Source organism: Sturnira hondurensis, unplaced genomic scaffold (assembly GCF_014824575.4).
Source record: "Sturnira hondurensis isolate 20B ecotype Veracruz unplaced genomic scaffold, ASM1482457v3 Scaffold0021214, whole genome shotgun sequence".
NCBI classification, from domain to species: Eukaryota; Metazoa; Chordata; class Mammalia; order Chiroptera; family Phyllostomidae; genus Sturnira; species Sturnira hondurensis.
The window spans coordinates 9,174,384-9,200,045 of record NW_028093845.1 but is presented as its reverse complement, the minus strand read 5'-3'; the positions used below and the strand labels follow the sequence as shown (position 1 = coordinate 9,200,045).

General features: G+C 34.5%; 1 protein-coding gene across 1 annotated transcript in view; it reads right to left on the bottom strand.

Moving 5' to 3' along the window:
• Positions 1–25,662, bottom strand: part of TBCK (TBC1 domain containing kinase) — a 189,213-nt gene that overhangs the window by 146,108 nt on the left and 17,443 nt on the right. Inside the window, exons 4-5 of the mRNA XM_037031868.1 lie at positions 5,408–5,522; positions 3,896–3,969 (exon numbers count right to left, since the gene is read on the bottom strand). Coding sequence (XP_036887763.1) covers positions 3,896–3,969; positions 5,408–5,522 — 189 coding nt within the window. The remainder of the gene's footprint in view (positions 1–3,895; positions 3,970–5,407; positions 5,523–25,662) is intronic.

The window sequence follows — 25,662 nt, the reverse complement described above, 5'->3', positions numbered from 1 at the left end:
CGCGTTCAATCCACTGCGCTACACCAGCCAGGGCTGTTTATATTTTTTAATATACAAACATTTACCTCTCATATAAATAAACTCCTTGAGGGCACTGATGTACCATTCCTTTTTATAAATCCTCAGCCACTAGCAATGGCTCAGTATATTTTTGTTAATAAAAAGAATATTTATTTTATTTTTTATTGAATTTATAGGGGTAACACTGGTTCACAAAACCATACGGCTTTCAAGTGCACAACTCAACAAAACACCATCTGCACACTGCATCAGGTGCCCTCTGCCCAAAGTCTCTTTCTGCCCCCATTTGTCTCCCCTTTGCCCACCTCCACATACACCCACTCCTTTTTCCCCTTGCTGTCACCATACTGTTGTCTGTGTCTGTATGTTTTATATGCATATATATTTTTTGCTTAATCCCTTATCAAAATGCCAGTTAGGACTGCCTTAGAGACAACAATTTAAAAAGCAGATCATACATAAGAGGCAGACCTACTAACAGTTGTTAAATTTGAATCTTGCTGACTGGACACAAAAGAAAAGACAATATCTTCAGAATATAAATGAAAAATGAGTGAACTTCTGTCTGTTGCATGTGTGTTTAGCCTTTTCTTCATTTATTGTCAAGTTCAGTCATGAGCACAACCATCTAGATATTTTTTCTATCTAGATTTTCTGATTCAATGATATTAGATTATTATGTCACACTGCAATAATGATGCTAATCAAAATATACTTAGGCATATGTAACATCTATGTAATAAACGCCATGTAGGCACTCACTTATTACTTCCATTTTTTTCCTGTGTGTTTCTATAGACACCTTCTCACAGTACAATTGTCAATACTTCTTACTTACTTGTAAAATACCAGCCAATTAAGTCAGGGAGCATAACTTAAATTTAAATGGGCAAATTAGGTTTTTCTCTTTCATTTTATTATCATGAGAATATTAACATTTTCTTTTAATTTCTCCATGTATTTCTCTTGTACACAAATTTGTATTAGGTCATTTTACCCTAAGATATTACAGTGCGCTTCTAAAGAGTATGGGATGTCTCTGGAGACAGCTGAAGTCTAGTAGAAATGGTACTAGAATTGACATAGGAATGCCTGTGGTCTACATTTCAGTCCTAGCACATATTGCATGTATAATTTGGGCTTCTTAATCTGTAAAATAGAAATAATACTGCCTACCTAATTAAACTGTTACAAATATTTGTGAATATATATGTGTAAATACACTAATAAAACTAGAAAATGTGTCAAAAAAGCAATGTTGTACTTTTATCATAAATGCCATAACATGTCCAGAAAAAGTGGCCATTTTTAATCCTGATTTCCAGCACATCTAACCCCAAAAGTAATAGTATGAGTAGTAAAAAGTCAAGGAACACTGTAAGTAAATTACCTAAAACCCTGACTGGTGAGCTCTAGAAGCATAGAGGTAGCCCTTGCTTCAATCAAGGGCTGATTAAATTAATAAAAGCAGTGAGCCCTAAGATTGTTTTTTAATGTAGAATATCTCTTTGTAACAAGTATCTTTTCTTTAACATAGCATTTTAACACCCAAAGACAATTACCAGAACCTTGCAGTATGACTGGCGAGGTCAATATAAGTGGCTTTCAGCACCTGTTTGAAGTTTTAACAACGTATTAAGCTACTGGCCTGCTAAAATGAATGCCCAATTCTAACTCTTTATAATATTTTAAAACAGATGTTAACATTTTACTTTGTTATTCCTCAATGTTCATCTTCCGAATCAACTGAAACCTTCTTCTGTTATAAATATTTTCTTTCATGCCTTAGCTTTTTGATCACTTTATTTTTCCTGGCTAATGTTTCACATTTTGCTCTTTGATACTTTCTGTTCAGACCCTTTGGGTCGAAGACTTCAAAGTAAGGCAGACCAAATGGCAATGTAAGGCCAGTTCCACCCAAGCATTTTCAATTCGAATGGAGCTCAGAAATGCTTGATATGTTTTAAGAAAAATCACTTCCTTTTTTCTGTTTATCATCATACCCTAAAGGACCTTTAAATAGAAGTCATTAAATAGACCTTAAAATTGAAGTCATTCTTGTTTACGTTATGGTTTTGGAGTTCTCTGTCACACAAATTAATTTAGACGAAACAAAGGAGCAGCAGGAATCATGTTTATTTACTATAGCTCCTCAAAGCTACTTCAGAAGGTAATTGTCATATATGATGAAGATACCAAAGTTTATTGTGAACTTAGCTCTATTACATTCAAAACTTGTTTTTAAACAAATAGTTAAGAGTATTTTTATAAAACACTGTTTTAGTGCTTGTAACAATTATTTGTTGCCTATGACAAGTTTTGAAATGCAGAACTTTAAAATTATGAATTTATGTGCCTTCATAAGTAGGCTATCAAGACAAACAAAAAAATACCAATAAACCTTGAACCTCTTGAAGACAAGAATATACTTTATTAATTTTGCATATTCAGCAGGCAGAAGAGAAGATGCTCAATAAATATTTTCTTAATAAATAAAGGAAAGAATGATTAAACAGTTTACTTTATTTATTTTTTGTTGTATTTTTTTCAATTACCATTCAGTCCTCTTATGCCCCCGACCCCTCCCTGCAATAACCATGTTGTTGTCCATGTCCGTGAGTCTTTTTTCCTTTTTTTGCTCAATGTCCTAACATATCTAGTTTTGGTAAGAAACTTATAATTTAACTTTTAAAGATAAAAGGGTAATTTATAAATGAGATCTTTTTAATAACATATAATTAACTTTTAAAGCAGAAAAATATTCCATGATTCCAAACCATAATTCTCAGTAATGAGATGATAAAACTAACTTTAGAGAGTTTAAAACAGCAAAACATAAATGGGTACTATTAAAAACAATCACCCAATAACTAAAAAGTATGATGAAGGTTCATAGCTTATATAGTTGTATTATATCAAATTAATTTCTTGGTTTTGATAATTCATTTGTAAAAGAATTACATAAAAAATTCATTACTTTAGGAAATACAAGCTAAAATATTTAGGCATAAAGGCCATTTTTAGGTACTAATTACTCTTAAACAATTAAAATATATATTTATACACATATACATGTGCAGGAAGGAGACAAAAGAAAGAGGTAAAGCAAATGTAGTCAAATGTTAATATTTAGGGAATTTGAGTAAAGGGTATACAGGATTTCTTTGGACTAGTTTATAACTTCTACATACCTAAAAAAATGTCAAAATTAAAAACTCGAATAATGAATTGTATTATTTAAATGTTTAAAAAGAAACTATACAATAAAAATAACACAAAGATCTATGTAGAAAGCATACATTGGAGTACAGGATGAAAAAAAATATTCACTTTTTCTTGGAGGACAACATAAACCAGTATTTTTATATCAGAAATGACCAAATAAAGCTCTCAAACTTAAACACAGACTTTCAGGTATAGAATCTGTCCCATCACCTCTGAAATTTACAATGACTTGAGTCTTAAGATACAACTATACCTTTAAAAAGCCGGGAATTAAATTCACAAACAAAAAAAATAATATGAGAGCAATTTTTCTCAGTCTTTTAAGGACATACATAAGAATCTTGTCAGGATTGTTGCTTCACATTTATTTAATTCTGAATTAAATAAAATTAATTTGTGAACAATATAAAGTCAGCCAGGTCAGTAATGTGCCAGCCTGTCCGCCAACTCAATGAAAGATCGACATCAGGGCACTGGCAGGTGCTGGGAAAATTCGCTGTGCGCTCTTTTAAAAGTATTTGAAAAAGTAAGGCATGTTAATAAAAGCTAGTTGTATGTCAACAAGTAATGTCACAAATAATTAACAAAACACACACTTTATCAAAGATTACAAAGTTTAGGACAGAGCTCAAAGAAAACATATTCTTACCCAATTGGAAAATCAACATCCTCACCATGAGCTGTCATGTGATAAAGTCCAAATTTAGATAATTTAACGTGTCCCTACAAAAATAAAGGAAGAAAATTATTCTAAACTGTGTTAATATTACTGGCAGGGAAAATCATCATTATACATTTTATAAATAAAGAATCCATCATATAGTCAGACACACTCAAATATATTTATAATTTTATTAAAAATTACTTCCCAAGATTTAAAGTCTGCTTTACATTTCTTAAAAATATAATCTATGCATGTACATATATACATATATGTAAGTATGCACATACATGCATGTATATATGTCTGTACACACACAAACGTAAAAATTTTTGCTGTTTATATTTTCTAAGCTTTTTGATAAAGTGAATAGAAGCCAAAGTCTTTGCATCTGCCTTGAATCCTTGCTTAGAATATTTTGTGGTAAGTTTTACAAAATATTTTATTCAGTGAGTTGCAATTCCATTCACAATATTATAATTTAACCCTGCCATGTGAGTTCTTAACTGGAAAGACCAGGCCCCAAATCATCAAGACATTAGTGAATCTGCTAGATTTCCAACAATTTTTGATATTGTTTGAGAATAATCATAATTATCACAAAACTGAAGTTCCTAATAAAAGGCAAATATATGTTATAAATCTCTTAAATTTTCCCTTCTCTAGATGTTTAAGATTAAAAAATTAAGTTGATTTCAAAATTAGTTTGTTGTTTTTCCTCAGAACTCTATTCCCCAGAATTATGAAACATTTATATTTTAAAGCAATTCACATTGGTTAGGTACTCTACTATTATAAATATGAAACTAATAAGCACCATTTTCTCTTTTTTTGATTTTTAATGTCATAGGGTAACTGTACCAAAAGTCTGGAAAAGAATCAGAGGAAAAGAGTAATCCTATTTTCTCATGAGAACTAATGAAATTATGATTATTCCTGATAATATACCACCTTGCAACCTATAATTCTATTAGAAGGGTTGACTAGCTTCTTATTACTCATTCATAAAATTTTCAGGTGTAGAAGCAGCATTCCCAACAGAATTTTATACATATTTGTACATATTAGTACAAAAAGAAAAAGGAGCTACGTATGAACAACTGGAGGATAGGGACTGACATAAAGATGAGAAAATGCAATGCAGTTATGCTATGAGAAAAGATATTCTAGGTAAATTGAGAGGGTTTCTTTAGATACAAGCAAATTCAGAGGAGGGGTGGATTAAGGAGCTATAATACATACTTTTTTGGAAAAAAAATGAAAGGAAGACAGACATGATGTTAGAAACTGACCCCCAAGGAAAAGAAGAACAATGCATGTGAAAACACAAGGATTTATACATCTTAGACTTTTTTTATAACATCACAAGTACATCTTTTCATTATGAATATTCTGAAAATATATTCTTATCCTACCCTCTGATTACCTGAGTGGGTCTGATTTCAGTAGTTTTCAATCTCAAATAACAAGCAAATACATAGTGTATTTTTTGGCAATTACCTTTCTGTCCAAAAGTATGTTATGAGGAGACAGTGCCCGGTGTACTATGCCATGCTTGTTCATATACTGCAAACCCTGGAGTGCCTCAAATGCTATGCACAAAACCTTTGAACAGCTACAAAGGAAACAAAAAAATCACAGATCAATTAAACAGCAGATGTAGAATCTATTTTGATGAATGAAATCAGGTTTTGTGACAAAATTTAAAGTTATATTTTTATTGTTCCTCCTCTACTCAGAGAAAATAAAGACCACACATTTTCTAAAATGGCCAATTGTACATATTTTGAATTTTATGACTGCAACAGTATTCATCTGACAAAGATCCTTCAGTTTCCTAAAAAGTACTCTAAAAGCACCTTTGTTCTTTCCAGGAAGAGAATTTTGGCTTTTCCAAATTATCAGGAAATATGGCTAAATCAATGAAAAACATCTATCTTGCTCAAGACAAAAACAGTCAGGTCCTTGAAAAATAGCTACAGTACATTTTATGGTAGATAGACATGATTTTACTTTCCATATTGATCCACAAAACAACCTATGTACTTTGTGATTTATCAAACATTTTTTTTACCTGTTATCCTATTTCCTCTAAGCCATCTTCCGCAGGGATGCCTGGTTTCTTTCTCTCTCTTCCTCTCAACTTTTTTAAAAATTAAACATCATTCATGTAGGGAGTTAGAAATGATATACAGAAAAGTAAGGGAGACTCATTGAAACCTGGTGCCCCTCCCAACAATATTAACATTTTGGTACAGGCTTCCTTTCTACCCATGTTTTTACATTTTGAATTGACTTAAAAATTGATTAATATTTGCTGGTAACCATTAAAAATATTTCAGGGGGAATAGGGGAAGGATTTAGAGGAACATATATAAAGGATACATGGACAACAACTGAGAAGGGTGGAAATGGGAGGGAGGGGGGAGCATGGGGGGTGGGATGGGATGGGAGTAATAGACAGAAAACTGTACTTGAAAAATAATTAAATAAATTAAAAAACAAAAAAAATCAGTTTTAAAAGAGGTATAAATAACAAGTCAAGTAACAAGAGATAGCGGAATTACTAAAAAATAGTCCATTGAAAAGCAGGCACAACTATAGGACAAAAGGACAAAAGCAAAAGGAACAACTGGAAGACAACTAATAGGTTTTAATTCAGATGTATCAATCATTATATTAAATATAAATTATGTAAAGTCACCAATTATAAAAGGATTACCAGAATGGATAAGACTTAAAACATTTATATTCAGACTACAAGAAACCCACACTAAATAAAAGACAAATTAAAAGCACAAAGATGAAATAGCAGATCACTAATTGTGATGGGCTTGGGGAAGGGGAAGGGTTGACTACAAAGGAACCGAAAGAAATTGCACAATGATGGACTGTTCCATTCTTAATTTTGATGACAGGTTCATGACTGTGTTTGTGCATCTGACCTTCTGCAGGTTTGAATTGTGTATTAAAAGGGCAAATTTTAAGGTATATAAATTACACCTCAATAAACTGATGTTTTTAAAAAGTAGGGTGAATAATAAACTTTTTAAAAAGTTGCAATATGACTGCCTCCTCTAAAAAAACATAAAAGAGAACCAGACACAAAAAACTGAAATCCCTCTCTCCTCTCATGCTGCTCTAACTCTCCAGAGGTAACCACTGTTAAAAGTTTCTGTTTCAATTTTCCTGGTGGTTAGACTTTTTTAAAAAATTTATTTCATTATTTTTCAAGTACAGTTTTCTGTCTATTACTCCCATCCCATCCCAACCCCCGTGCTCTCCCCTCATTTAACATAATTAATTAACTCTTCGTTAACTGTGCACAAGAATAAGAATAATATACTTCTATTTTTTATAATATAAATTTGCAACTTATATTATTCTTACCTTATCTTATTTGGTAAATAAGATCTAAAAAAACCTGGCCCTTCTTTCCTCAAGGCGAAACAAATAAACAAGTGAATACATAGTATCACATGTCGTGATTAAGTGCTCAGGACAAAAAAGTAGGGAAGAGAAGAGAGGCCTCACTACAAAGATAATATTTATGCAGACATCTAAAAGTCAAAAAGACGTACAGCTCTCTTGGAAATGTGTGCTTCAGGCAGAGGGCACAGTAAGCAAGTCCTCAAGGGGGGAGAGTACACAGCAATTCAAAAGGCAGAGGCCACTGTACATCATAGAGGAAAATGAGTAGGACACTTTAAAACATGGCATGTCTTCAAATGCCTTATGCTTGCCTTTAAAGTTGGAGTTTCTCCATTTTCTTTGAGTATTCTCCGTTAATGGTGAGAAGCCTAATGTCAGACATATTCTGATTTTGTTGCAGATACCATGTTATTCCTCCTTGGAGGCTTTTGGGATAGTTTTCTGCTTTATCCATAGATAAAATTTAGCGCAGTATGTCTAAAGTATGGGCACTTGTGCATTTGTGCTGGTAAGCATTAGGTGCTTAGACTCATGTGCCATTAACACAGAAACATTAATAATGAAAAGGTGATTTGTTATGTCTTTTATTATTTTCTCATTCCACTACATCTTGTTGAAACTACGGTGTGCATATGAAGATTGGATCTGTTTTCTTTCTGTTTTATTTACCATGAGGATGGCCTTCAGCCCGATGTACTCTACTATTTAGTCCCTCTAGTTTTTCCTTTTCATTGGATCATGTCCTCTGGTTAAAAATATGTTATTCTTCTGAGTCTAAGGACAGTTAGAATTCTTTTATTCAGGAAGCAAAACAGTGTATCATCTTCATTTCCTCGGGTTAATTGTTTTCTCCCTCTTGGCTCTCTTTCTTAAACTGATTTTTCCTTCAACTGTCTGGTAATTTCTGATTATCACTCATATTTTAAAATAAAGCAATGAATTGATATTCTCCATAAAGTTTGTAAAAAACAAAAAGTTACTATTCATGAAGAATGCTTATTAGAACCGACCTGTAAACTATTTTTTATCAATAGTATGTTCCATACTAAAGTTCCACATAGCCACCCCTAAGCAATCAGAGAATGTTCGAAACAAAAACAATTGGAATTTTAACAGAATTTTCACTAAAGTCCTCAAAAAAAAAATCAGTCATGTGAAGGAAATAAAAAATAAAAATAAAAATCAGTCATGTGATTCCAAATTTAAAAAACAACTATAATCACATCGATAAATATGTGAATATGAAAGAATGCAAACCCTCCCCCTCCTAACAACAAAACAAAACAAAACCAACTTTCCTTAAGATCGATTAACAAGTGAAATATAACCACTTAGTTTTTTGAGCTCATTTGGTTCTGTCCTATGAGTCAAATCTAAAGTAGTAATCCTTCTTGACCTTATTCTTTTCTCCCCCCTCCTTTCTCGCTTCTTGCCTTTCTCTCTCTCTTTGAAGAGACAAACTTCATAAAATCTTTTTTTTTGTTGTTTGTTTTGGTTAATATTTTATTGGCTAAAATAAACATTAAGTTTATTTACATTAAGTCAGTTGGTTATAACTTAACCTAGTCATTTTGCTTTGGTTCATTGTCTAGTCCTGGGAACATATGAAACAATTTAGTCTCAGATTCAGGTCATCTTGTCAACATCGTACTGTCTAGGTTTGTTCATTTAATGATCTGAATTCTGCCTAGGTATAAGTACTCTCATTATGAATGTGCCTAGAACCTAATAGACTATCCAGAGATTCCTAATTCTAAAGTGGGGGCAAATATACACTTTAAAACAGATGACCCAGCCCTTCCTCTTTGGCTAGTTATGAATAACTTTGCAAGGAATATCCTTTTCCCTTTAATCCAGTTGTATTGCTGAAAAGTGAATTCCTACTCATATTTAGGGAACCGTGACCCTGCTAAGCACTTGGCCGCGATTTTTCAGATACAGTATGTCCTGTCATCCCCACAACCACCGAGGGAAGCAGACACTGTTACTACTCCCAGTTAACAGATTGGGAGATTGAGGTTTAGAGAAATTGGATAATTTGTCCAAGTTAACACAATAAATAGCGAAGACAGGGTTTGAACACGCATGATCTACCCAGGGCTTCACTCTACAAGTAATTTATAATTTTTGACACCACTATCATTTTCCCTCTTTTTGAAAACATTAAATCTGGCAAAACTTTGGTGAATCAAGAAAGACACTTTTACATATAACTAGTAAAAATTAAAGTGTTAGATTCCCTTAATGGAAGGTGTTTTTTAACTCGGACTTCATGCATAGAATTTAGGGGATCCAAACTTCGTAAAATCTTTAAAGCTGGTGTTATATTTAGCTGTGACACTAGAGGACCTCAGCTGCACATTACTTAAAAGAGACATCCTTCTCATGAAAATTAAAACCAAACCTTTAGAGTGACTTTTCTCCATTAAAAGAGTTCTAAAGCAGCTGGACACAGAAGACCATGTTCTGGTTTCTCTAACTGATTGCTAATTGATTATAAGATATAATTGGAAAATATTTGCAAGTCAAAAAGCACATTCATGCTATTTTCAAGCTGATGAGCACACACATTGAAATAACTTTTAAAGACTCAAACAAAAAAACTGAAGCTCACGGCATAGTTTTTCTCAGCTATTACTTCAGATGACATATACATTATAGTTAATGGACTCAGATCTCTTCAGTTCAAATCAGACAGCACATCAGACTTGCTTTCTAACTTTTTGTACTTTCAATACTTAATTTTATTTAAAAATAAAAGGTATAAGGATGAAAAATATTTTATATAATTAGAAGAAATCAGTATTTGCGAAATATTGCATATTTACTTGTTTTAAAGCTTTAGTCTTTAATATTGCAAAAAACTTGTATCATAAAACCACTTAAATATTATTTTGAACTAGCTAATACAATTATAGAGGAACAGCAAGGTAAAAAAAATATATATGCCCAGTAATTCTACGTTACAGTTTAACTCAAAATGGACTGTAGAAGAGTTAGGTTAAAAGTATGTGATTTACACAATTAAAATTACTCATTCGTTGAAAACATCTCTCTCCTTCTAGTCTCTCTTTCATATTGAACAAAGAATGAACCACTGTATAATAAGTAAAATATAATTTCATTGATATTTGGCTAAAATTGTGAATTAGATTAATTTGTTCAGACAGATACCTGCATTTTTTTTTGTTCAAAGATACCAGTACTTGTTAGTATTTATTATTTTAATTGAGTTCACATTAAATCTGTATATTATCTAGGACAACATCTTTGTGAATTTGAGTTCTTCCATTCCAGAAAAATAGATGTATTTCTATTTGTTCAATCCTACTTCAGTGTCTTTCAGAAGTTTTTATTATTTTAAATAGTTTTATGGTGGCATAATTGATAAAAATTATACATAATGCATACAATTTAATAAGTTTGGACATATATATACACTCACGAAACTATCCCCACAATCAAAGTAACAGACATATCCATCACCTCCAACAGTTTCCTTGTGTCCTTTGTGTGTGTGCAAGGTCAGAATAGTGAATAGTGTAAATACACATAAGAAAACACTCGGTAAAAATCAGTGAGGATAACGAATTTTGTCAGACTGAAAACACACCACATAGATTCTCCTTTATAACTCAAATGGAAAGCGCAGTCTAGTGGCGGAAGTTCAGACATAAGGCCAGGAAACTCTGTCACTGATCTACTACGCTTGAAGTGCTTGAAGAATGTTCCAAGTTCATCTTGCCTCATGTTTGCAAATTTATAAACTACAACACCAAACAGGGTTAAATAGAGATCAATGAGCAATTGGCTCTGTACAGAGTCCTGATCCTCTTAAAACCAAAACGAAATAATAATAAAAAAAGAAGTCATGTAAGTCACTCTCAAATAAAAGAACAAAAACAACAAAACTCAAGGTCTTTTAATAGACTATATAATGCAGTAAGACCTCACTTAACATCATCAATATGTTCTTTGAAATTGTGACTTTAAGCAAAACAACACAACAAAACCAACTATTCCCACAAACTAATTTGTATAAACAAGTTAAGTTCCTACAGCATATTTCTGGCCACAAAAACATCACCAAACTTCTAAATAAATACTCAAAACACTTCTAATATTTTTTAAAGATTTTATTTATTTATCTTTAGAGGGGAAGGGAAGGAGAGAGGGAGAGAAATATCAATGTATGGTTGCCTCTTGTGCATCCCCTGCTGGGAACTGGCCTGCAACCCAGGCATCTGCCCTGACTGGGAATCGAACCACGATCATGTGGTTCACAGGCCCAAGCTCAATCCACTGAGCTACACCAACCAGGGCAAAATACTTCTAATATTAAACATTTAAATAAATGTGAGCTATGAATCTATTTAAGAAAGATTAATTAAAAGAGGTAAACTAATTATTTTCCAATCTGTTAATTCCTGCTCAGGGTCACAGGTGGCTGAAGCCTATCCCAGCAATTCAGGGCATAAAACAGGAACCAACCTTGGATAGGACGCCCTTCTATCACTTCCATTTTCTAATTTCTCTGTAAGAATAAAATCACGATTTGATAAGCAGGACTGTAGGACCCTGAGGTGGGGTATTTCTGCCTGGTCAGTGTTTCCTTTTCCTAAGAAGCAAATGTTCCACCTGAGCCTGGATGACAACACTCCACACCTTCTTTTACATCGGGGGAGATTTTACTTGCACCTCAGAAGAAAAACAAAATGCTAACCTCCCAAAAAGTGACAAAAGCACTTTGTGACTGCCATCAGGAGATAGACAGAAAACATACAAATGCTCTTACTCTATTGCTACACAGATACATTTTGTGCATGGAGAGTCTCTTCACTTAACATGATACAACTAACAGAATTGTAGTTTTGGATGACAAGAAAAGCAGTGTAGAAAGGCAAACAGTTACATACAAAAGCATAAACACAATTACCTTAAATTTCAGCTTGCAATAAGGGTAGTTTGACATATCCAGATAAATTTTGTGATTTTTGGCACAGTAATATTGCCAAACACTCCACAACTCTTCGCAAGCTTTGTTTGTGAAGTCCAAAAGTGGCATGACATTCTCTGCGCAGTGAACATTTTCTCCCCCACTACCATCCCATTCACTAGGTGGGCAACAACAGCAGGAAAGAGACAAAGCAAGGAGACCAACACAGAGATGGGATTCTCCTGGTTACAAGGTACTCCGTCAACGAAGATAGCTCACATAGCCTTCACGTGCATTGCTTGCTATAACTCTATCTACTTACCAGTCAGCAATCTCTCTAAAGGCTGGGACTTTATATTTTCATCTCCAGACTCATGTCCAGTGTCTGAAACATATGTGTACTTAATATAGAAGTATAAAATGAATTAAGTCATAATTTATCATTATAAAAGGCTGTCTGTTCCACAGACAATGCTTATTGACAATATAAAATAATCATTTAGTACATTATAATAGTTATAATAATAGCACTATCACCACTACTGCTACTAATAGAAAACATCTGTATTATATCAAGTGCTATTATAAATAATTCACATCTATTAGTTCTATTAGTAATTAATATTCTTCCCACTATCTCAGAAGGGAAGAAATGGAAGCACAGGGGGGTAAAGTGATTTACTCGAGTGAGTAAGTAGTGGAGTTGAGATGCCAGCCTAGCAGCTTGGTCTTAGAGACCACATCCTTAACGGCTATAATAGTGCCTCTTCGTGCCTACTGACAGAATGAGCAGTGAAGTCGAATGAGAGAATTTGAGCTCTAGCTACAGCACTGCAGCAGGCAGTGACAAAGTCAGTGCTCTAGGCCTTGGTTACCAGGCAGTAGATAAATCTACTGTCTCCCTTCCTGACATCCTTGCCCGCTTCTCCCCATGATAACTTAATATTCATTTCAGATTCCATCTCTCTCATGCATATCCACTTCATATACCCTGACTTGGAGTGGAAATGTGACTTAGGCTTGTCAGCCACTTTCTCTGGCCACAGTAATTGTTCTTAAACTGGTGTAACTGAAAGTCTCAGGACTTGAATAGCAATCCATAAAAACGGCTTGCTCCTTCCTGGAAAACTGAGAGGATATGGAGTGAGAGTTAAATTCCTCATAGGAGCCTAAGTCTCCTCACACATCAAATGGAAGTAATAGTAGTAAACTATATCACAGGGCTCTTATAAGAAAGAAGATAAGCATTATAGAGTACTTAAGAAAATGTGTAGCACAAAGTTATTACACAAAATTTTGACAATTATGTTCTTAGCACCATCATATTTGTTCAGTCCTTCCCATTTGAATTCCTGTATAGTTTAGAATAAAGAAATCATTTCTAATTTAAATTTTGCATTTACACAAATAATAGGTGGCTGAGAAGGCCAACATGGAATAATAAGTAACACGCCCCATGTGTATTTCTTTTACGACATGCAGTTTTCTTTTCCCAATTCAGCTACTGCACAAGAGAACCCCTTCTGCCGTAACGATGGCAACAGATTTTCATCAAAATGAAATCAGTTGTGCTGGTTTCCTTGTCTGCTGAACTGAAAGGACTGGGTTCTCTGGTTTCTAGTCTGATCAAGATAACAGGGAACAAAGAAATGCCCACAAAGGCAGCAAGATAGTCTGGTAATTAATGACAGGACTCGCTGTACTTGGAAATTTAAATAGTTCATTTTTCCAAAAAACTTTGTGGTTTTTGAACCTCTCCCAAAAGCAGGTTTTGGAGTACTATTGCTCAAAGAAAGGCCACAGAATAAGAAGCCTCTTAAAGGCACAGGTTACTGTTTATGCTGCCCTGTGTTCTTGGCTCCTGACATTAGAAGACACCGGATATTCTGTAAAGCTGAGATCGCTCACTGACTAGGATCAATGACCTTAAAGTTACCGATGCAAAGCATGTAGCAAAGCAACTAGAACATAGTATATGTTTAATAAATAGGGGGGTGGGCTGGGATGGGGGGAAAAGGCAGAAAACTGTACTCCAACAACAATTTAAAAAAGTAAATATTGTGCCTTTTCCTTTTTTTCTATCCCTTCTGTTTATAAATTATACAGTTAAATGTTTTAAATTTCAAAGTACCCCACTTAAAGTATGTTCCAAACTTGTTCTTAAAATTGTTTCTAATTTCTTTACCTTAACTCCTTATATACCATTCCCTCAGTGTGTGCCAACGAACAAGAACAGCAAACACAGGCAGCAGTAAGGTGGTTACGACAGGGAAGGGGCTGCAGTGGTAGCAAAGAGAAAGGGCGGTCAATATATGGTGATGGAAGAAGATTTGGCTTTGGGTGGTGGGCACACAGTGCACTATACAGACGACACATTATAGAACTATACACTTGAAACCTGTATGCTTTTATTAACCAATGCCATCCCAGTAAATTTAAATTTTTAAAGATGGGAGGGAGAGTCCTGTGAGTTGCATGCAGCCCAGGATGGCTATGAACGCAGCCCAACACAAAATCGTGACCTTATATAAAGTACTACGAAATGTTTTTGTGATTGTGTGTCACAATCATGCATTTAATGTGTGGCCCAGTACACCTCTTCCTCTTCCAGTGTGGCCCAGAGACGCCAAAAGGCTGGATGCCCCTGGAGCTCCTAAAATTTTGTCAATTATAGACATAGATTTTCAAAGCTAACATTTAACAAGAGAAAAGGAAAAGTTTTTGTGGTAAAACTACCACACCTATGACCATGGTCTTGATCAATTTCTGTTAAATTCAGTCAGTTTCTGTTAATAAATCTTTTTAAAGAAATTTTGCCTGCTATGACACCACAGACCATAATGACTGATGTGCTAAACCATACAATGCAAATATTATCTCAAGGCTTTTTAATATTCTTCAACAAGCCTTTAATGAAATATTATCATATGATTAAGAATTACCAAAAATGACCCTCCATGTCAGGACAAATAATTATTTGAGAGGAAGAGACAAAAATCCAAAGACAGTCCTCCTTTCTCAGCTTGAATGCTTCCAGGTGAACTAGATACACCCCTCCCAACACTGCAGAGATGACGCGACCTTCTGTCCAGAAACAGCTTTAAGAAATATTGGCCAGTTATTGTTTGAGAGAACATCTAACCTCTAATTATGCCAAAATTAAAATCATTTTGGAGAGCACAGTGACATCCAGGCGAACAATTGTAAAGAAGACCTTTCGACAAGTTAATTCATTCAGATATCTGGGGATAGTCTTGCTACTTTGGTGAGTTCACTGAGCAGATGTGCTCAAATTTTAAAATTTTATGGGGGACACATTTGGCTTATTCTATGTCAGAGAAGAACATTTGACAATTTCCATTCTCAATTCTGTTTTCAGAGATAATTTCTCCCATGTTTTATTTTGGTGTCTACGAGGACTCTAATCAAGTACCCGTTCAAACAATTGATCAGATACAATCTTGCTCTCTCCTAAAAGTTCTGCTCATGCTAGCAGTTATGATGCAGCCCTCGTCCATGCAGAGACAGCATCACCCTCCGTCCAGTCAAAAATATCTGTCTCTGATTAAAACACTAAAGAATATTTATCATCCTTGACAGCAATTGGCTGTACTGGTTTTCCAACTATCTCGTCTCAAATGAGCACTGGACAGAAACTGTCAAGTTACCTTTTCTGAGGCTCATGCCCCCAGATTGGTGATTTCTGCCACCTTGTCTACCTAAACAATGTAACATCTAAGTCTCGGCGACAACAAGCTGGTGAAACCGCTCGAGATCTTAGTATTATTCAAAGACTATATTATATGACCATTTTCTATCTCATTGGAACCCCCCCCCCCCAATCTTCCAAGAGGGAGACTTAATCTAATACACTTAAGAAAGAAAATGCTAAGCAGTTTGGGTGATTTCCTACTAAATAAGCAACATATTTTAATCTTTTATTGCTGACTTTTTTATAATCCTATTTTTTAAAGATTTTATTTATTTATCTTTAGAGGGGAAGGGAAGGAGAGAGGGAAAGAAATATCAATGTATGGTTGCCTCTGTCAGGGACACACAATGTATCATGTGTCCCCTGCCAGGAACTGGCCTGCAACCCAGGCATGTGCCCTGACTGGGAATTGAACTGCGATCCTCTGGTTCGCAGGCCTATGCTCAATCCACTGAGCTACACCAGCCAGGGCTATTGCTGACATTTTTTATATTGGCCTTATTTCCTGTGACTTTGCTAACTCATTTTTCAACTCAAGGAGTTCTTTTACAGATTATCATTGACTAGAAACAGGCATACAACTCTTCCTCCTCCTATGGTTATTCCCCTCCTCCCTCCCTTCCTTCTTTTCTATCTTGCAATCTTTATACTTTATATATTTTTCTTCATCTGCTTCATGCTTGTATTATATACTATATGCTTGTGCTGCTTATACTTTTATATCCTAGCAGCAAACAATTCAAAATGAAACATAATTTTATTTATAATTCTATCAAAACATAAGGTATTTAGGCATAAAGTTAACAGAAGAACAAGAACTCCACATCATAAACTGTAAGATATTGCTGAGAGAAATTAAAGAAGACTTAAAAATATGAAGAGGAACAACACAGTCAGTAAATGAATGACTCAATATTGTTAAGATGTCAGTTGTCCCAAATTAGCTCAATGCAATCCCAATCAAGACATCAACAGACATTTTTAGAAACTGAGAAATTTATTATAAAATTTATATGTAGATGCAAACAACCAAGAATAGATGAAGCAATCTTAAAACAAAAGAACAACATTGGAAAATTTATATTTCCTGACTTCAAGAGTTACTATAAAGCTAGCGTAATTAGGACAGTATGGCGGTGGCATAAGGATAGGAAAATAAATAAATAAAACAGGATAGAAGGCCAGAAACTGACCATATAAATGGTCATTTGATTTTCAATTAAAGCACCAAAGCAATTGAATGGGAAAAGGAAAGTCCTTCAAACAAATAAAACTAGAATAACTGAATATCCATATGGCAAAAATCAAACATGACAATATACAAATATTAAATTGAGGAAGAACAAAGAACCAACATTAAATATAAAACTATCATGCTTCTAGAAGAAAACATGCAAATATCTTCATGACTTGGGAGGAGGCAAAGGTTTCTCAGAAAAGATACAAAAAGCAATAATCATAGAAGAAAAATATTGGTACATTAAAATTCATCACAAATCATTTTTTCTCATGAAGATAAATGTTAAAAATGAATAGACAAGTCAGACTGGCAAAAAATATTCACAAAATATACCTAGTAAAATATATGCATGGCGACTACAGAAAATATAAAAAGAATGCCTATAAATCAGTAACAAAAAGACAATAACCCACTTAAAAATAGGAGCAAAAATTGAACAGATATGTATGTCATGATATGAATACTCAGTAAGTACATGAACATAACATCTTTAGTCATCATGGAAATGAAACTAAAATCTATAATGAGATATCACCATACAGTGGCTAAAAGGAAAGGAACGAAAAGGCCAACTGCTAGAGAGAATATGGAGGAACCAGACCTCGCACACACCGTTAGCAGTGAGGTGAAAGGCACAACACTTCAGACAAAGGCCTGGTAGTTTCTAATATTAATCATACACCTGCCCTAAAAGGTATCTGTTGAACTGCTACACATGTACCCAGGAATATGAAAACATTTGTTCACAAAAAGGACTTCACAAGAACATTCCCCAAAGCTTTAATAGCCCAAACCTGGAAATACCCCAGGCTCATAAACAGAAAACTGCTGAACAAACGGGCGCATTCATACAATGGAATAAAAATGAATGAACTATATACAATAAATGAAACCGCATGGATGACATCTAGAAATATTAGCGTGAGTGAAAGAAGCCCTCCAGAAAAGAATATATACCATATAATTCTAACTCTATATATTACTAGAATAAACAAACCTAAGGTGAAAAACTAAGAAACATGGTTACTCTGGGAGACAGAAATAGAGTGAAAGGCAAAGATTTTCTGAGAAGGGGCATGAGGGAAATTTCTAGGATGATGACAGTGATCTCATTTTGATTTGTATTTGAGTTATATGGGTGTAGACGTCTGTCAAAATTCATCAATTAATAAAGTGTTGTACTTCACTAAATGTAAATTGTACCTAAAAAGAATACGTAAACATATGCTAATTCTAGTTAATGATATGTAGATTGGAAGATTTAGGGATGATATATCTGTGACTTAATTTGAAAAGCCTCAAAATAATAGCATGAGTTAATCACTAAATAGTAAGATGAATAAATTATGTGATAAAGCTAAAGTTGGCAAAATGTTAATTGTAGAATATTGGTATATTGTACAATTTTTTCAACTTTGCTTCCTTTGACAAATTTTTTTAATAAAATACTAACCAAGAAAAAAATTAAGTTAAGATGACACAAAGACATTTTCAGATGGCCAAAATCTGTGAGAATTTGTCAGCATGGATCTGAACTAAAATAAATTTTAAAGGAACTTTTTCAGGCTGAAGGAAAATGATACCAGATGGAAGCCTGGATCAAAACAAAGTAATAAAGAATTCAGGAAACAATAAATACATGGTTAAACCTAAAACTCTTTTTCCCTCATTCCTCAAGATAGTTAAAGAAATTGGTTAAAGCAAAAACAATAACAATGTATGATCAGTTTTATAATACATATAAAAGTTAATTTTTTTAGTAAATACAAATTCTAAAATGTATGAACAATACTCAAAAGATGTGAAAGGGAAAACAGAACCATATTGTTATAAGATTTCTCTAGTATATGTTAATTGGCATAATATCAATTCATAAAATACTGTAGTAAATTAAAGATCTATATTGTAAAATATAGATCTACAATCACTAAAAAAAAGAACAAAAAGTATATACCTAAAAATGAAGACAAATACAAAACAAACAAAACAACAACACCGAGTTTCTTGCCTGACTCCAAGTGCTTCCTTAATTGTAGTGCTTTTACATGTTGACACTATGATTTATCAACTTAGTAGTTTCTGCTTTTCAAACATTTTTTTAAAAAAATATTTTATTTATTTATCTTTAGAGGGGAAGGGAAGGAAACATCAATGTATGGTTGCTTCTCGTGCATCCCCTGCAGGGAACTGGCTCCTGCCGGGAACTGGCCTGCAACCCAAGCATGTGCCCTGACTGGGAATCGAACCGTGATCGTCTGGTTCGCAGGCCCACGCTCAATCCACTGAGCTACACCAGCCAGGGCTGCTTTTCAAACATTTCTTGACAGGAAATTGTACTGCTTAATTTCATTACTATTTCATCCCTCTTTTGTCTTTATAGGTATAAACAGCACCACAGAATACAATTCAAACAGTTGCCAAATTTTTACTAACTGAACTGTGGTAGGAAGAATTCTTAGATGGCTCCCAAGATGTTTGTCCTCTAATGTGCACTTTATAACCCTCAAGATTATAAATATGATGAATTTTATTCCCACAATCACATTATATGATATGGCACAGTTGACTTTAGTAAAAGGGGACTGCCGTGACTGCTGTGGCTCAGTGGGTTGGGCAACATCCTGCAAACCATAAAGTCCCCAATTCAATCCCAGGTCAGGGCACAAGCCTGGGTTGTGGGCCAGGTCCCAGGTTGGAGGTGTGCAAGAGGCAATCACACATTGGTGTTTCCCTCTCTTCCTCTCTTTCTTCCCCTTACTAAAAATAAATACATAAAGAAAAAGAAAAAGAAGGTGAAAGGTGGTTTGTCCAGATGAGCCTGATCTTACCACCTGAGCCCTGAAAACCTATATCTACAGGTTAGAGGCAGAGGAGACAAGAGAATGCAGATGGCCTCTGGGAGCTGAGAGCAGTCCGTGATGGAAGGTAATTAAGAAAACAGGGACCCCAGCCTTATACCTGCAAGGAACTGAGTTCTGCCAGTAACCTGAAGGAGCTAAGAAATGCATTCTTCTCCAGAGCCATGAGAATGGAAATCAACAATTTGTTTCCTCTAATCATGCTATTAAAAAGACTCCAAGAAAACAAACTAACAAATTAACAAAATGACATTTGCATTATACTTTCAGGAAAATTCACTTGTCTGGGAAATAAAATTATGGCATATGATTTAAAAGGAAGATAACAAAGACACAATTCAAACTGCATGACTAAACTAAAAACATATTTAGTTTAGTCAATAGTTAATTTATAACACATTAACTCTACTCACAAACTCTTACACTAACTTCTTCAGTATAAAGAGCAATAAAAAACTAGAGATAAAAAAAAAGTACAGTTAATTAGGGAAGGTAAATTCCCTGAAATTCTCCCTTAATTCTAAAATTGCAGGCAAACAATTATAGGCTAGAAGGGGAAAGTTACCTCACAACTAAAGAGATACAATACAATAAGGGAATTTGGGGAAGGAAAACGTATTTTTGCTTTGGTTCAGTGGTATGGTATACAATAGGGGATACAGAGAGAGCTAAGTGAATTACTTGAAGAAGGGCTATACAATGTGTGAAGAAATGAAAACACACTGTCAGGAAAAAATGCAGTCTTTGTGGTGTGCTTCAATTCTCTGGCACTCAGTCTTCTCAATGGTATATTGGTAACAATAAAACTACTTGTACAATTTAGACATTATTTGGAAATAGAGTTAGATTGAAGTCATATGACTATAGTGACTTTCTTCACTCACCCCCACACACGCTCACACAATAAAAGCAACCAGCTGCTTTTAAGCAGGGAATGGACTGATTTTGAAAATGTTAATATACTAGCAGAAAGTAGGAGTGACTGGAATACAGGAAGATCAAGGCAGGAAGACCAGGAAGACCTGTAATAATCAGGCTGTTTGTTAAGGAAGGCCTGAACTAAAGATTGTAGAAGGCAGCAGAAATGCAAGGAATATCACCAGGGCTGAATTAAAGATACTTGACGATGAATGGGATACAGAATATGGGAGAGGGAGAAAACAGGAGAGAACTGCAAGCCCTGACCAGTGTGGCTCAGTTGGCTGGGCAAAGAGAACACTGTCACCTCAGTTCCCAGTCAGGGCATGTGCCCGATTTGCAGACTTGGTCCCCCATCAGGTGCATACGGGAGGGGGCTGATATGTGTTTCTCTCTCACACTGATGTTTCTCATCCTTTCTCCCTCCCATTACTTCCCTCTAAAGGCAAATAAAATCTTAAAAAATAAAAAAGATAACTGCAAAATTCCAAGCTTGAGTGAAGAGCATCTTTTGCTATTATTTTCTGTTTTTAAATAAAACAAGTAAAAATATGCACCAGTTATATAAATTGCTAAGTTACTTGACTACAATGCAATAATTTCAAAAGCATTTTGAAACTAGAGCCTTTGAAGGGAGAAAATTAATAAGCATCACAACCTCCACCATCAGGTTATATCCTAAAATAAGAATATTATTGTCTAAATATTTATGGATGACTATGACATGTGGCTTATCCAACTCTGGACTACATTGTACAATGAGTCCAAAATGCCTTGAAATATCTAATTCAGCGAGGAGGCAATCCTTTAATAGGGGCATTTACAACTTACTCATCCGAGTTAAGTCAGATCCTGTTTTCCGTCAACCCAGTGAACAGCTGCAGACACAGCCTGCTTTCCATCAAAGTCTCCATATATAACTCCCACAATGCTGAGCTTTCTCTGGTAAACTTTCAAAACCATAACCCTACAAACATATGACAAACTACATTTTATTAAAGAAACACACCTTCACTACTTCACTACTCACTACACACCCATCTTCACTTGCAGATTTAAGGACAATGCAGAGACTTTCCTGGATGTGCCAAAATCTGCTCAATATCTGTCTATGGATTACACTTGCTGGCACTTTTATTGATTAAGCAAAAGTACACGCTCTGAATAACACTAACACAAAAGGCAAATACTTTCCAAATAGCATCTAGACTTAAAAGGCAAACCATTTCCTCATGCTTCCTTTAATAGGAGTGATGAAGATACATTTCTTTTTTTGACATTCTCTGGAAAATCTTTTGGAAAGAAGTTAAGATTTAATTTCTCCACTTTTCAGTATCCTAAATTGGGCTTTAGGGTAGCAATTAAACAGATTCACAAACATCAAACATGGGATGACTTTGAACAACTCTTCTAAACACTTTACTTTCCTTCTCGAAACCTACTGGTTATAGGAGTTTAATTTAACTCCAAGCTTCTATGTTTCCAACTAATAATTTTTATCAATTAACTAAAACTGGAAAGAAATATTGGCAAAATTGAACACTGGCACAAGCGACATTTAAGAAAAACATTAAAAGGAGAACATTCTCTCAAAATTAATTCTTCACATTAAAGCTTGAATAAACTTTTAAAAAAATGATGAGGAGTTTTCTGTTTCACACCAGGTTATCAAACTATCTACACAAATAACATTGGCTTTATAAAAGACTGACTCAATAATACCTCCAGGTCATACAAAATAATTATTTTGTTTGAATAACATGAATTCTCAAAAGGGTTTTACAGCCATTAAAATTATAAAACAACAGAATGCTTAATGTTCTAGTAGCATCTAAAACCTCAAAATAGTCTTAAGTTCTAATATATTTGTAATGCAAATTACTACTATAATGTTTTAGAACATTATTGCTCAGTTCAATGACATTAAATTCATTATGAAAACAGTTAATGAGTAAATTGACACAGACTTTTCTCTAAGTTTCTAGGTTTGGTTCCTATTATCCCCACCCAACCAATTTACAAAAGATTTAAAATCTTCCTCAAAATATAAATCCAGTAAGGTGGATTAAGTTAGACAAACAATTGTAAACTACCAGACAACTAGCAGCGTAAGGTTCTGCAAAAGTTTGAGACAGATGGACCAGCAAAAATTGGGGGTCTCAAATAGCAAGCCCATGTAAATGTATTTCCTGTTTACTTTACATCAGGGTTTTGGGGATTTTTTTTTTTTTAAATAGGTCCAGGGTGTTTTGGCGATAGGGGAAAGAACAGACTAATAAGCCATAAGAACATCTTTTCACTTTCTAAACACAGGTTATAGAATTAATCAAAACTGCAGCACATCAACTCTGCACATGAAACCTACTCTATCATTGGAGACTAATGCAATCCAAATATGTGGAAAGTCAAACAGTTTTCCTCAAAGCTAATTTAGATGGACGGATCAGGTAACAACTTGGAAATGACCCCGACAGACACATTTCTACTCAAAGACACTAAGCTGAATGTTGCATGACCAAGAATGACCAGAATGGTGAAAAACAGTACTTTATTTACAAAAATTTATATGTATGTATTACTTGAAGATATTACATACATGTATATATATGGCCAAAACATTCATAAAAGTTGCTGTATGTTCTATTTTGAAAAACTATTAGAAAATATAAATGGCATAAAAGGCAATATGAAATTCGCATTTAATCCTGTTCATATGCATCTACTTGTTTGAAGAGTATGTTTCTACCTGTAACATTTTATCCTCAGGAAGACATATCCAAACACACTGAAGACAGGCTGCTTCTTTATACTTTTATGTTATTGGAACCACTGCTGTTCACTGCTCTGAGATTTATCATCTCTAAAACAAGGGTGAAGGATGATGAGCACAGGAAAATAAAACATTTCATAAACAAATGGATTTACCCTTATAGGCAACGCAAAATCAATTGTATCTTTACATAGTACAATTAAAAGTAAAAATACAAAATAAAATGATAGAGTTGAGGTAAAATGATGAATATGGAAATTTGTCTTCTGAGTAACCAGGTTCTCTTTTCTGCCTCACTTCTTTAGTAAATAAAGGAAAAACATACATGCACAGAGAAGAAAATGTGGAGATCAGAAGGACCATTCTTCAGTTTACCATCCTGATGAGCAGAAAACTACTCTAGTTGTGGCTTACAGAGTCCTTTGGAACGGGTGGGAAAGCAAGACAACGGGGAACATCCATTCCAATACAGAACAATTTTGACAGGAGCATAGCTATGTTGATGAAGACCAACTCCACCTCTAGTACTTCTGGATATTCCCTTAATGCTCTAACCTCTCTTCAGGGACTAAACTACTTCCTTTCTTCTGCCCCAAATACTCTAAATGAATACAGAATAATTTTAAGGAAGAATTTCTCAGCTACCTTGCTATGAGGCTAGCCAAGAGACTCTGGAAAGGCCATGAAGGCAGCGAGGAACTAAAGTCTGCTGTCAGCAGCTGGCACCCAGGGAGCCAGCTCTGTTAGAAACAGACCATCCCAAGGAGGAACACACCAGGGAACACTGTAATTACATTAGCCAAGATGAAAGATAAGCAGAGTATCTCAAAAGCAGCAAGAGAAAAGAAGACAGTTATCTACAAACGGCTTCCCATTAGACTATCAGCTGATTTCTTAAAAAAAGAAAAAAAAGAAAAAAAACTTGCAGGCAAGAAGGGGCTGGAAGGAAGTATTCCAAGTCATGAAAGACAAGGAACTACATCCAAGATTACTTTATCCAGCAAAGCTATTGTTTATAATAGAAGGGCAGATAAAGCGCTTTCCAGATAAGGTCAAGTTAAAGGAGTTCATTATCAGCTAGCCCTTACTATAGGAAATGTTAAAAGGACTTATCTAAGAAAAAGAAGTTAAAATATATGAACAGTAAAATAACATACTCACAGTTATTAACAACTAAACCTAAAACAAAACAAAAACTAAGCAAACAACTAGAACAGGAACAGAACCATAGAAATGGAGATCACATGGAGGGTTAGCAACAGGGGATTGGGAGGGAGAGAGAGGGGGAAAAGGTACAGAGAATAAGTAGCACAGATGATATGTAGAAAATAGACGGGGGGGGGGGTTAAGAATAGCATAGGAAATGTAGAAGCCAAAGAACTTATATGTACAACCCATGGACATGAACTAAAGGGGGGAATGTGGCTGGGAGGGGGTGTGCAGGGTGGAGGGGAAAAAGGAAGAAAATGGGACAACTGTAATAACATAATCAATAAAACATATTTTTAGAAAAAGGAAACAGATCATCTGCTCTAGTCAAGCTTTGATGGCTACAGTTCCAGCTGGTACCCTGACTGCAGCTTCATGAAGTCCTAAGCTAGAATAACTCTGTTAAACCACTTCTGAGTTCCTGACCCAGAGAAATTATATGAAATGATAAATGTTTACTGTTGTTGCAAGCCACTAAATATTGTAGTAATTTGTTAAGAATCAATAACTAATTCATTCTATTTGTTCTAAACAAAGAAATATAAAGAAGTACGCCATGGGATCAAGCATCTTCATTAATAACATAATATTGTTGTCATATGAAGGATTCACAACTCAAGTCAAAAAATAACTGGCTTTCTTTTTTAAAAAAAAGAACGTATAATTTACATAGGTGAAAA